The sequence below is a fragment of the Acanthopagrus latus genome, chromosome 4 (genome assembly GCF_904848185.1).
Source record: "Acanthopagrus latus isolate v.2019 chromosome 4, fAcaLat1.1, whole genome shotgun sequence".
Taxonomy (NCBI): domain Eukaryota; kingdom Metazoa; phylum Chordata; class Actinopteri; order Spariformes; family Sparidae; genus Acanthopagrus; species Acanthopagrus latus.
In genome coordinates, this window is record NC_051042.1 from 21,265,979 (window position 1) to 21,280,711 (window position 14,733).

The 14,733-nt window shown below is 39.4% G+C and overlaps 1 protein-coding gene across 8 annotated transcripts in view; it reads right to left on the reverse strand.

Annotated features, from left to right (window-relative positions):
• Positions 1–4,375: 4,375 nt before the first annotated feature.
• The window catches only part of mical2a (microtubule associated monooxygenase, calponin and LIM domain containing 2a), a 38,919-nt gene continuing 28,561 nt past the window's right edge, over positions 4,376–14,733 (reverse strand). For 4 of the 8 annotated variants that reach the window (XM_037094912.1, XM_037094918.1, XM_037094914.1 and 1 more), the window contains 4 exons: positions 13,422–13,529; positions 9,798–9,978; positions 9,625–9,701; positions 7,730–9,530 (listed from right to left, as the gene is read on the reverse strand). In XM_037094912.1, coding sequence (XP_036950807.1) covers positions 9,126–9,530; positions 9,625–9,701; positions 9,798–9,978; positions 13,422–13,529 — 771 coding nt within the window. In that variant the 3' untranslated portion in view covers positions 7,730–9,125. Of the gene's footprint in view, positions 4,582–7,498; positions 7,663–7,729; positions 9,531–9,624; positions 9,702–9,797; positions 9,979–13,421; positions 13,530–14,733 lie in introns of those variants that run through there. The other 4 variants (XM_037094915.1, XM_037094919.1, XM_037094916.1 and 1 more) reach the window with 3 other exon arrangements.

Below are 14,733 nucleotides of genomic sequence, written 5' to 3' on the forward strand. Positions count from 1 at the left end.
ATCCTCCCACCTGCCGTTATAAAAGTCAGGAGCAGGTCACGTGAATGGGTTATGATACATGACAACACCGTTCATAGACATGTACAAATGTACAATGTACCCAGTAAATGTACAAATGTGAGCGTAATTTGCAGTTTGCAGAGACGTTAACTGCCAACAGTTTATCAGTTTATATATTTTTAGATGGAACTCTGCATTAAATATATAATATTCACTAGTTTTAATATGATGTAATAGTGCCAAGCACTCAATGAAAGCCTAATGTCCCCTAGTGAAGTATTACACATCAACTTACTGTATACCCACAGTATGTTGTAAACTGGATTCCAGGGCTACGTGGGAACAGTGGCAGGAAAGCTTAAACCAATAATGAGCTTTTCAACACGGACTTAAATGAAGAGCTTTGGAGAGGAAGATCTCACTGTCCTTTCAGTCAAATCGTCTCCAGTAGACTGAGAGGTTTGTGCACCTGTCGCTCCTCGGTTTTGTCTTTTCTTCTTCTTTTAATCTCTTTATTGTATCAAACAAAGGGGAGGAAACCCCAAAACCAGGTTGTAGTTTTATGAAAAAAAAAACTATTTTAACAATGGGTGGCATTTTGCTCTTACTTAAAATGATTATTTTATTTTTATTTTTCCATTGTTCCAATTGATTTACCAGAATAGTGGCTTCAGCTTTGAGAGCTCTTACATGTGATTGCTGGTCTACATGCTTCAGTTTCCAGGAAGAAATCAGCCAAACTGACTGGTATTCCTGGAAATAGCCAATGCAAATGTAATGTAACAAGAACAGCATTTTCATGCTGTCATAGGAGTCCTTTCCAAGGTTTTATTCAGAGGCCATTCTCAGGCTTTCAGTCCTCTTCCCTCTCACTCACTGGTTCCAGATATTTCAAACGGTCTAGCATCGCTGGAGCTGCAGCACACACAGCATCTCTTCATGATGTTTGAGGGAGGTCTGGCCACACTCACTGTCACTCAGAGATATCTGAATGAAGTTATCTGGATCGTTTTGAATTGAAAAAACCAAGAATTGTCGATAGCAACAGCCCATGAGCGTATTAAAGGAACAGTTCACCCAAAATCGACCCACACAGCGTCCGGGCAACGTTTTAAGATGTGCCCCTGTGGTAGCTTTTGGAAATAAAATATAAACGGAGAGAATAACAAAAAAATCCGCAATATGTAAAAATCAGGATGCAAAAAAGTAATTATTATTATTATTATGACTGGCAAGGTCACATTCAAATTAGTGATGGTGGGATTTTGGGGCCCTTATAAAAGCAAAAATGTGAACTATTTAGAGGGCATTTATGTCTGAGCATCCAGAGTGGCTTTTAAAAAATGCAATTACAGACGTTTGTATTATGCTCTGAGCACCTGTTGAATTCAGGAGAGGCAGCGTGTGGTGTGCTCAAGGATCCTGAACAGCATTCTTTCCTTTATCAAAAAATGTACATCACTGAATAGTGTGTGGCATATTTGCACATTTAGTTGGATGAAGTTTAAATACTGCACTGCAAAAGAAAAACGAAGAATTTCCATACAGCACGCTACAGAGCAACAAAAACCAACAAAAGGCAGAAAAAGATGAGCAGACGAGTCAAAAATCAAACATCACTGCGTTGCACAGTTAGTTAAAATGGACAGTTGAAAGAAAAGAAAAAGGCTTAATACTCTCCTTTGAGCTCAAATAAACTGACTCAGAAGAAATTAAAGTCTTTTTATTTGTATTCTTGAGCACTAACAAGTCGATAAAGACATTTAACCTTCAGTTAATTTGGATTCTTAATAACTTCCCATCGGCTCATTTTGTCATTTAAACAACTTTGTTTTCCTATTTTCTGGCCTGTTGCCTGTTTCCCCCAAACAACAATTTCCATTCTTCTTCTTCTTTTTCTTCTTCTTCTTTTTCTTCTTCTTCTTCTTCTTCTTCTTCTTCTTCTTCTTCTTCTCACTGATGTATTAATGTGTGAGCAGTATTTTACAGTTGCAGTCAGTTTAGGTCAAGCTAATTTTAACTATTTTCATTCATAGAGTTCATTTTCAGGTTCATAATTTTTAAATTCGTTTACTTGCTTTAATGCCCGAAACATCTTATGATGATATACAAGGCATGTCTCTGCTTTCTTTTCAGATTTCACAAACTGAGCAGAAACAGGACTTTTCCTGCTCTGTGATTATGATTACAGACATGACATATTTATAAAAAAAAAAAGAAGAGGTTGCGATGTTGCTGCAATCTGTTCAGAAGGACTGAAGCGGACGTGATAGAACAAGACAGTCGGATGTGGCTGCCTTTCCTTACATTTGTCAGTATGACACATGGGGCTGGTTTATGATGCTGCGTTATGTTCAGGCCTGTTGCTATACTGTCTTTGACACCTTTTTAACTGCAAAATATTGTAAAATATTGTATATGTATATATATATATATATATATATATATATATATATATATATATATATATATATATATATATATATATATATATATATATATACACTTTGTGTTGTGAAGATTCTAATTCTCTCCTCAGAGGAAACGTAAATACAAATGTTCCAGCAGAATAATGAAGCCCAGCCGGCATGGCCTCCCTCTCTTTAGGACATTTGTGTTTGAACTGTTTATGAGGATAATTTTCGTGAAAGTGCTAAAATAATGACATCATATTTTTAGATTCATCTCGTCCCAGCTTTCATTTTTTTTTTCCATCAACTTTCACAGCTTCTGTCATTTCATTGCAATTTTCCCACTCTGATTGCGCTGTTTGCTTGAACGCTAATCACTGTCACTGTATGACTTGTTTTCTCCTCTGTTTCCTGTTTGCATCTTAAGTAACGGTCATTTAATAATGAAAAAAAGGAGAGGAAAATTAAAGGGGTCAGCAAACAGACAGCTCTACAGACAAAATGCGGGGACTGCATAAAGGAGCACTTCACGCCGACGCACCAGCCATCTGTAGGAAACATTTTTTACTTGACCTCGTGGCATATTTTCTCGGGAGAAATTAGTCAGAGCACCAGCTTTTGAAATACCTAGTCCAACATGCTGTTCATACATGTTGTGTCCACGGGGCAAATCTTTAGGTTTGATTCGATGATGATCAGATTTTCAAAAAAAAAATTTAACATCTCTTTTAAAGTATCTGCACATACATATCACATAAATATTCCTGTTGATGACAAAACTTATTCAGGATTAGCATATGTGCTGATCTGCTGTGTTTATATGGTCAGACACTCTAAATCTGCCCCCTTTTCATCAAGGACAGCACACAAACATCTGACAAACACGTACAATTAATGAATAGTTTAGTGTATTCTTATAGGGCATGACTTTTAGCCGATTCCTGAAGATTAAATGATAAAATTAAACGTGTGTTTTTGTGCTGGTTCAACTCCTGAGAGGCTCTCAACATCCTCTAATGTATTCAAAAAGTGAGCTGTATTAAAAGGCGGACTCACAGAGGTTGAACCTGCTCTGGATGACTTTTCACTTCACATCTCATGTGTTGACTGACTAAGTTGTATATTTACTGCATCTCAATCTTTAAAATCATCCATTAACGACTGACGTGAGAGGAGAAACATTCAGACTTCTCCACATGCGACCCAGCTCAATGTTCTCGTCTTCGATACAAAGAGGATTTTTTTGGTCTTTAGACTCTTTGAAACCTGAAAACTTGAGAAGTTCAATTAACGAGCTGAACGATAAAGGACTTTCAGTCAGGACGTGAACTGGTTTAACAGTCAAGGACTTTTTTAGTTTGTTTTTTTTCTTTCTTGGTATTTAACCTAACCCTCCGAGTCCTCTAAGTGCTTTACTCTACAGCACTTTTCTTTTCAGATTTTATAGGACAGAGGTGGGTTCAGTTTTATTATGAGCTTCACTGATCAGATTTTATTTCAGTTATGAAAGGTAAAAGCCAGCGATGCAGAGGCCAGTTATCTGCTCGCTGAAAGAGACTGTGCCTCTGAGGATTTTCACCAGCGAAATGGGACAGATGACGACAGCCAAATATTTGTGTGACAGAGGAAATAATAATGCTTCAGTTTGGAGGTTGTTGCTATGAACATTTGCCTCGACAACAACGTGAAGCACAACAGCTGAGATTGTTTGGTCTCAACTGGGTTTTTGTTTTGTTTTGTTTTGTTTTATTTTAAATTGGAGAAAGATTTGAGTTATATTTATTCTAGTCTTTCCTGAAAGACACACAGACACGCTGCCTTCAGCCTTCAGCCCTCAGTGACTTTTATTGCAAAGTTTTCTTTTACGTCGTTTTGGTCAAAAAAGCTTCCAAAATCAACCATTGTGAGCATTTTTTCTGATCTGCTAGTGCCAAGGTCATAAAGCCAGACCAGCCGAAAATCATTCAAGATATCAGAGCCTTTTGGTTTGCCGAACAAAGTCAAAGCCAGTGACAGCATGTACATTTTATTAACGAGTAACACAAACACAAGACAACAACAACACTTTCAAAAAAATATCTTCTATGAATTACAGACAAATATTTCCGTCATCATTATTCTTTAGTTCCCAGTCCTCAGCGTGGTGGAGTGATAACTGGTATGGCAGCTTCTGAATGAAAATAAAAAAAGAAACAAATGTGGGAAAAGTGGAGGAAGAGATGCGTACGTCCCTACATCATGCAGACAGGTGTTCAGGTGGGAAGCAACGTTTCAGCACAGTTTATGTTGTTTCCGGTGAACGAGACACAGGCCCGTTGAATATAACGCTGTGTTGTGTTTGCCTGATGAGGATTAAATAAATCAGACTTGATATTTAATCAAAGAAGTAACTATGACTTCATGTAGTGTGTCTCCTTAGTTAACCCTGGTAATGTGTTGGCCTTAAATCTATATGGGAAAGTGACAGTGTTTTCAGATGCACCTAAAAGAACTCAGAGAAATCAAATTTAAAGAGATGTACCAGCATGTTTGTGGGAGTTTAAAGTCAACAGTGAGATTAGTTTGAATCAGTCAGCAGCTCATTTGCAAAGATATCTGTCAGTTATGTCAGCGGTCGTGGAGCAGCTTCTGCTTTAAATTTCGATGCTCTCTTTTAAAGCAACATTTTGTAGAAATTGGCATTTTGTGCAAATTTGGCACCCCGCAAAGTTTCTGAGTGCAGTTCCCCTGCAGCAAATACAAATTCCAGGTCTGTAACTATTTGTCAGACGTAACGAATGATGAAATGATTCTGAAGATGTTATTTTAAGGTAAAAATGGAAGTTAGAAAATGTTGATTTAAAGGTCAAAATGATTCAAAACAATGCAGCCACATGTCTTCACCCTCGACTTATGACCGTGTTGAGATAAATGAAATACAGGTGTCATTGATCAGTTGGTAGTCGGCGCTCTCTTTCCATGCAGTTCAACTCTTTCAGTGATTATGCAGACAGATAATATCTTTGGCGGTATTTTGCTTGATACGCGTCCGCAGGGCGATGGCCGCCTGCCAGGAATGCAGATTTGAACTTGCCCTGTTCACCTGACTTGGCACCGTCAGACCTCTACCCCCCCAAGATGAAGAAGGAGGTCACTGTTCTCGCCATTTCAACAGTTATGATGACATTATTGCTGCTGTGGGCTTTTACAAAAGAAGAGATGTGCATGTTCCGCGACTGCTGGACTAGTTGTGTATGAGGGGACTATGATGAAAAACAGGTCTGAATCTTACCCACTAAATGCACCTACACATCCACTGTGATGGATTATTATCTTTATCATACAATTCTAATAACAATAATAACAGAGGAAGGACTAGAACTCATAGTACTGAGTAAAGGTTTAGTTCAACGCAGGTGCTAGTGCTAATGCTAAATGGTCTTTATCATCTTTTCAAAGTGTAATTAACCTCTCAAAGGAAGTACAGACGTTTCAACCGAATAATAACTAGAGTCAAGAAATCTTTCAAGGTAAAATCACTGAAAATGTGTTTGTTTTGTAAGGTTAAGATCAGTTATGTGCATTCCTGTCCGCTTCCCAGCACAACACAGACGCACTTTTTCCATTCTAAGTTACTAAAGACGAGGCAGAGAAATGCAAGTAATGTGTTTTTTAGTCCTGTTGTGCAGCGCAACTTTAATGTCGCAGAGGTCAGTGCACACTGAAGGAGAAAGTTTCTCGAAATGATGCTTTGTAGGACCTTTGTTAAGTGGTTCTTTGCTGTTATTGTCCAGACATGGTGGGAATGTGACTGTGCCAATAAATAAAAACATTTTTTCAAACCCCTTATTCAACCAGGTACATTCCACAGTGATCAATGTTCTCTTTTTCTTCTTACTTGTAAAAAAATACATGCACTTACATTACCCTCTTATCAACCCCAACGGCCGACACTTACTTCGGAGATTCAGGTGTGTTTTGCTAGTTGCAGCTAATGGAGCCTGGAGCTACTCGCCTCAGGTAGAGATGAGGAGTGGGCTATAGCGCTCTGGAAAAAAATGGTGACCATGCTTTGCAACAAGGGCTCTTCAATTATGGTACTCCAATCTGGCAACTAGTGTCTTGTGAATCTCATCTGACCATTCAAGAACATTCAACTATTTGTTTGTTGTCCTCACCACTTTTTTTAAATGGTAGATTTTGTCCCCATATTTTTTTATGCTTGATTTGTTAGAGATGTCCTTAAAAAATAGTTTTCTACAACAAATGTTAACCAAAAAATGGATACTGACCTCATACCGATCCCCACGTGGCCTATAATCACGTATTTTGAAGGCCATTTAAAAAATGCCTCTCCATCTGAAGCACCTTTCAATACAAAGTGCCGCCCTTGGGATTAAGGACTATTTGAACGTCCTGTTACTTAACACCTGTAACTCCATTGTTTTGATGTAAATTGCTGTTTTAAGTCAGTCGATTGTTTCTATCCTGTAAAAATTACTGCATTGTTAGTTTTAAGGCGTGGTTTATTTTTCTGTTCATGCTGCAGTGGTGGCCGGGACCCTCATGTGAGAGAGGTTTTGAATCTCAAGGGGAATGTTCCTGGTTAAATAAAGGTTTGATAAAAAGCGAATCTTCCTGAGCAGATAGCGTGTAATTACAGATGTTCAAATTCCTGTTTTTCTGAGCCCATGAAGGAATTCTCATCCATGCGGACTTTAAATGTGATCTTAAAAATGTCCTTTCTGGACCTTGAAAGCATTAGTTTGTTAGATTACACACAGGACGTACTTTGATTATCAAAAACAATTATCGTGCAAGGATAAAAAGCCCCCAAACAGATTCTGATACAGAAATAATGTTTGTTTTACAGAATTTGTGATGATTTGAGAGGAATATTTAAATAAACTTGATTAGATTTTGCCTTTTTTTCTTCTCTTTACTAGTTCAAACAAACGTGATTACCACAATGAATTGCCGATCCGTTCTATTTCACAATTCAAACTATCTGAATCACTAAAAAAGACAGTTAGTTCACTACAAAACAGCTCAAGGATCAGTGACAAACGCTGAAGACGTCCATTAGTCATGAGTTTAGTCTGTCAGTGTCACAGACAAAAATCTTTAATTGCCTCAGCACTGTAAATGTTGGGTTTTTTTGGTCAGTCATTCATTGTCAGTATCACATCACGTGACCATGCATGTGATCACCTTCAAAACGTCATTTCTCCTAACCATCCAGCTGGATCACACACTTCATAAAAGTCTTCAGCTGAACGAGAGGAAAAGAGAAAAATGATCTAAAACACAGAGAAGACTGGGACATGAATGACAACAGATGAAAGTAGAAAACGTTTATGAGAACAAGATACTGACAGTCATAAAGAAGATGATACCTGTATGTTGGCACCATCACGATACAGTTTGCATGATTTTCATCTTGTGTTACAGTTTTTATAAAACAAATGTCCAGTGAGTGTGAATGGAAACAAGTTCTTTGGTATTCAAAAGCAGAACACTGATATCTTCCACCCCGCCACTGCACTGTAAACCAGACATGTGACTCATATTACATGCAGCAGATTCAACATCAACACTTAGGTAGCTCTTATTGCAAATCCAGCACATCATGCCGTAAACTCTTAGAATAAAAGCTGATAACATTTTAAAGTATTCTATAAAGAAAAACAATACAACTCTGAAACTCTAAAGTGCTTCATAAGCATCATTAGATTGTGTAGTGTGTTTGAACAGGAAGCGACTGCGTGGCTTCCAGTCGGAGGTTTGCAGTTGATTTTCTAACAACACGCTTTAAAATGAAGGCAAGAGTGGCAAGCACACACACACACACACACACACACACACACCACAGCATGCTTGCCAGCTTCTATTGTCTACAGTTAAATCTTTCATGAATCAATTATTCAAAACGTGTCTGTCTGTAATTGCATACAAGAACGTCTCCTTTTGTCCTCATGGTTTTTTCTGAGAGTCGACAGTAGATGGCAGCAAAGTCCAAGTAAATACTGAGAAGGAAACTCACAAGAGCATAGTGTCCAAAGAGATTCTTTGGGTTTATCCAAGGAAAAATCAATAGAAAAAACGGTTCATGAAAGTAAACAGAGCGGTCAGGGTAAATAAAGGTTATCAGCAAACTGCTGACGTGTGTAAAACACACATACCTGCATATAGAATAAAAATTTAAAAAAAAAAAACATATGTCAGGAGCACATATGTATAGTCAAAAGAAAACCTGCCTGGATTTTCAGGCTTTTCTCTAGTGTGACAGTTTACTGCGACGACAAGGCAGTTGTCAAACATAAAGTGCATCAAGTCGGTCAGTCATAACCTGAGTTAAACTATTTCAACTGCAGGATCCATTCTTCCCAAACAGTTTGTAAAAGGTTGAGTTCTACAGCAACGATGATCCGACGTCTCAGCAGTCTCGAGTCTCTAATGCACTGACTGTGGCCTGTTTATACATCTGATAGGTACTGTACAGTTTCCAATTCAGACGCATGGCAACATTATTTGGTGCAGCTTTCATTTTGACAAATTTTCCCAAATGTTGCATCTTGTCTTTGGCTTAAGTACATCCAATACAGTATCATCATTAAAGGCAAGTAAACAATAAAAGGTGCTCGTGCACGGCTACAAATGATAACAAGATGAGAACGCTCCAGCTAATGGGCCACTCGGCGACAGATATGGAGTCAGCTGGAGTCTGCTGTGCGTCTACATGAGCCTGTGGCTTATATGCTCCTGCAGCCACAGCAGCAGAGGCTGTAGAGAGCCGGGCCCATCGGGAACAGCTTCTGTGTACATCTGCAGCAGTACCTCTTGTAAAACAAGCAGCAGTGGCAAGCTCATGCTCAGTAGCTCAAACAGGGATGCATAGTCCTGGACATTGTCCCTCAGGTGGCCGGCAATGGCCTGTGCTGTACTACGCACACGGCGGGACAGATACGAGGGGGCATGACACACAGCACGAGTCACACTCAGGGGCCAGCTCAGCTGTTTCCTTATGAACGAGCTGAAGGTACCTGCGGAGGATTCACTCTGCAGGTCTGCTGTGCTGCTGGACTCAGAGCTCTGCCCATCATCAGCACATCGCTCCTGAAGTCCAGCTCCAATACGGTTCTAACACAGAGAACACGACAGACAGAGTGGTTAGGTTTTTGACAGTCAATAGTGCTTGAATTCAAAGGATAGAGCTGAAATGCATGGTACTCACTGAGCGTAGAGACAAATTCCTTCGTAGGGTTGTCCCATTGTTGCGTTGGTCGAAATGAAGCTTGCAGTACAATTTCCCTGGAAAATATCAGCACAAAGCAGCCAAATGACTACTGAACTTCATAAGTAACATGTTGATCCAACACTGCTGAGAGCTGACGTGATGATACGAACCCTCTTCGGAGTCAAAGGCATGCGCTCCCTGCCGCAGCGTGGAGCCACAGGTAGAACAGCGAAAACACTCCCTGTGGAAGTAGAGCCCCTCAGTGCAGACCCTCTCCACCATGTACACCCGCCTCTCACATGAGTGACACTTGTCACCAGACGGGGGGAACGCCCTTCGTACTGAGCCGCCCTGGGAGACGAACCAGAGTGTCAAATAAAAATCAAAAAATCTGTGAAATCATGAACGCAGATGAAGACAAACGGTAATGTCACTCACTCTGTTAGATCAAGAGCTGAACGTCAAGTCTTTAAAAATGATTAAACGTCAAGTCTTTAAAAATGATTAGATGTCAAGACTTTAAAAATGAAAAAATAATTTTGAAAAATCATCAACATAATTTACCAGAGCCCAAAGTGACATCTTAACATGGTTTAATTGTGTCCAACCAACAGCCCAAAACCCAAAGAATCTTCATTCAAAGTGACATTATGTAACATTTTTACCTTAAAACATCTTCAAAATCATGCTGATGGTACAGTGTCTTATGACAGGGTGAATGGTGTCTCTATCACTTGTTTCTGCACTATGGAACTTCAGTGAGAGGGTTGGATCTCCGTGTTACAGACATGTATACTTCAACATACAAGCGTTGAACACATAACAATGTTATGATGTAATGAATTGATTTGAGTCAGCACCTACTTCACATCTGACAAATTGTTACAGACCGGGGATTACAGACAGTCGTGTTGCACTCAGAAACTGGGGTGGGGCAAATCACAAGCATAAATGCCAATTTCTACATAATGTTGCTTAGATATCATTAATGACTAAGAAAAGCAATGAATTTGTACAGTTAGGTAGCTCTGATTAGCAAACATTTCATATTTTTACTTGAAAAATGAAAAAATAGTTGGTGATTAATTTTATCTTTAAACAGCTACTCAAACCAAGATAACGATACAATATTTTCACTGTCTTCTTCCTGAAATCTTATTTCATTTTTCTTATCAAAATGTGTTTGCTCAGCAAGACCATAACCATTACGGTTTTGAATTCAGAACATGAAGAACATCTGTGAATGATATCAGGACACAGTATGTTTTGTGCGGCAGAAGTCAGCATGTTGAAACAGATGTAGGTAAAACATGCAAGATGAGTGACAATGCGAGAAGTGAAGTGCAAGATAACAACACACACAGCCGTGCTAATGAATGTGTTCAACCCATATCAAAGCTCTGCACGCCCACGTCACTTCCTGCAAGTCTTTTTGGTCAGATATTCTCCTGGGAATATTTTGAGGACAGCACTGTTTAAGGCTCCATGTCTGGGGTCATTTTCAGAGAGGGTGACCGCTTACTTTACTTGAAGACTCCTTTGCAACTACACACCAACACTGAGCCAAGAGGAAAACATAGTTCAGAAAAGCAAGTAAGATAATTATAGATAATCACAAGGTTATATGGATAAACACACATGGTTCAGTGAGTTCAGTTTATGGTGTCTAAATAGTTTCTGAATCGCTCTTCAGGAATCAAATTTGATCCAAACGATGAAAAACACAAACAAAAACCTCAACCATAATGTGCTGGAGCTGCTCCTTCATGTTAAACTTGCGTAAGTCCTGCTGTAACATCTGGCTGTTGAGCAGACGTGGGCTGTTTGGGATGGGTGGAGCAGAGAAACCCACAAAGTGCCACCACAAGAGCACACACGCTGCTGCTAATTAAAAGCACAAGAGGCAGAAACGGCAATTTAAAAAAGCTCTCATGAGAAGCAGCAGCCCATTTCACATAAATCTGCCAAATTATAATGAAGTAGATGGTGTCAACGATTCAAATCTTGGACTAAGATGCTTGATTATTCAAGTGCCTGGATTTAAGATGTTACATTGAACCTGCACCACTGGGCAAACACAACGTCAGGAACTTAAACCCTTCTTGTTCGTGTATTAGTTAGACTAAGGTGAAACTAAGGCAGTCAACTTCAACAACCCTTCAATAAATTGTCATTCCATTGCTTTTTAAAGATGTTGCTTCAGTTTTTAAGGTCATTTTCAAGGCTGCTGTCGGTAATTTCATTTTTGGTTTCTGATATCTAGTCTACCCTTCTTATATATGCACGGCTTGGACAAAACGCTTTAATTAACAGTTTGGATGATAACTTTGAATTTCTTGATTCTTGAATGAGATCATAGCACTATCTACATTTTCAAGCCATTACAACTGGTGAAATGATAATGAAAATGTTAAAATGAAACCAATTTACCTCATAGCACTGTTCAACAATCATGGCTGGTATGAAAATTGGACTAACACATGCAAAACAAACAGTGCCGTCCTTTAACCCATTCATATTTTGGCTAATAAAAAAAAACAATCCTATCAGCAGACAATAAAATTAATAATTGAATAATTCCACACAACCCTAGATCACACTGCAGAATAACTTTTAATGTTCAGTGCCGTTTTTTTTACAGCTATTTACCACTATGATATGGTTACTGAAAGGTAGTGTTTTTGCAAACAAACTACAGTTAGGTTGGGTATGATCACCATGACAGTAGAAAAAAGAAGGAAAAGGAAATAACAAGGTCTGGTCTGTGACAGGAGATGAACTCCAGTCTCCCACATGAGTCCTGGTGGAGCTACACACCCATCAACCGCTGGCTACATAACGGGCACACTACTTCCTCTCTTGGCGCTGAACACTGGCAGTGGTCTTATAGGTTGACTACAGAATCGTCCAGCTGGGTTGGATGAAAATTGTGGATGCCAACTGTCTTAAGCATAATTTTGATCCTTTCTTTCTGACTACAGAACAGCCTACTGGAAACATTCTTAGACCAGCAATACATTTTTTTTGGCCACTTGCGGACCGTTGAACAAATACACAACACAACATTGACATAGGTGCAAAATTAACATTTTTCTCCACTGTTGAAATAGCTGGTCAAGTTGTCAATTGTCAATATGAATGCCAATAGAATAGATTTAAGTTGATATGGTGAAATTTCTACCAAACAGTTGCTTATTTACACATCTAGCAGTTATGGAGCAACACTATCAGCCATTGCTAGTTGTGTTTCTGGCCTCAAATGTTGATATTTTTTAGATATTCCTTCTTCTTCTTAGATATCTATTTTAAGTCCTGAGGGAAATATCTGTCTCTCTAGCTGCTGAATGCTCCACTATGTTCACTAGCTGGTCGCCAACTGTCTGTCTGCTGATTTGATGCTCAGCAGGTAGCTCACAGGGAGTCTTTCATTTGAACAGAGCAGGTGGAAAACAATGCTATGACAGCAGTGAAGCAGTCATAGTCAGACACGTAAATAAAGACATGAACTCCCTATAAACATCATAAAGTAAAGGGGAGCCAAGATTCATGATATCTCTCTAAAGGGCTCATGATTACGTGTGACCCCTTTCACAATGTCTCATTTTAAACTATCATTCTAAAAATGTATTATAGCCATTTGTCCAAAATATTATGTTGCAAAACCTGTCGAGGGGTAAAGCTGGCTGCATGCAACACTCGTGGTCCCAAACATGACGTGCTCTCACATGCAAATAAACACACTGTGAGGGGCAGGTAGACCAGGGTGGATCACACACCAAGCTTGAAATAGTCACCTTGAGTACAGCTGAGCCGTCTCCTGAGAACAACCCGCTAAGGTGAACACCTTTCTCCTTTATGCTCTTTGTCTGAAACTCTCTAGCCTGTTGTGTCTGAGCTTTTTTCTGCACGATGAACAAAAGAGAAGCCATCAGTCTCGTCTCCTCAAGACAATGACACATTCTCCCACCAACAAATGTGGAGCTTTCTGTGTGTAGACATAATTACGTAGACTGATAACCATTTAATACGCACTAAACAGCTAAACGATGAAAGACCTTTCTGTTCTGCTCTCGCAATAAGACGCAGGCTTTGACAGCTAAGAGTGTATTGTCGGGGGGGAGAACAATAACGCCGCTGTGAGGAACGTCGGCTGCCTTATTACGTTCATTTCACACCCCACTTGATGTGGTTACTCAGACTGTACTGGAACAGAACACTGAGACAGACGCACAGACCTGGCAAAGAAATCAAAGACAAGAACGTCTGTTCAGCCAAAGAATGGCTATGTTAATAAATCATATAGTGAAGTGTTGAGTCTTTGTGAGAGTCAGTGAGTTTTGTTTGTGTTTTATTCACATATGTCTTGCTCCATATCTCACCTATACACCAGTATCAGGCCCAACAGTTTTTTGGGGGTATTTTTAAATGGTATTAAGGTTTTTCAAATTTCCTGGAAACGCATTACAAATGTTGATGACTCATTCCGCACTCAGGGACGTCAATGAATTATTTGTCCAATAAACGCTTTCGTTATTTTATGACGCCGCCATGGATGAATGTCAAACTTTATAACATTGTACAAAAATACAACTTCATGACTTTAAAGACTGGGTCGTCTTTAATGGAGAAAATATTTTCTGGCTCTCGCAGTGACATGACCCGCTGATTGTTGGCCAGCACATAGTTATAGCACGTAACTCTCCCTAAAGCCACAAACTGATGTTTGTCTCAATAAACCTCAGTTCTACACTAAATTACTTGATAAAGTGAACAATTTTGTAGTGCTGATCTGAGCCAAAGCAGGGAGGTTTTTGGAAAAATCTGAATAATCTACGTTTGCTGACGTAAACCAGTGCCTGCAGGCTGGCCCTGGCTGACCTGTTCCACACGGGCTCAGACTGGCCAATAATCCGCCCGTGTGTCTGTTTTAGCTGGTGCCAGGTCTGTAGGTCTGCTCTTGCCATTTTCGTCAAGCCAGATAATTTAGGGGCTGACTTCACCATCTGACTAAACATTACACAAGCCTAAATGTATAATCAGTGTGTAATATATAATCAGCATTCACTGTGGGGCCCTTGTTGGGGGATCAGAACATGCGACAATCAC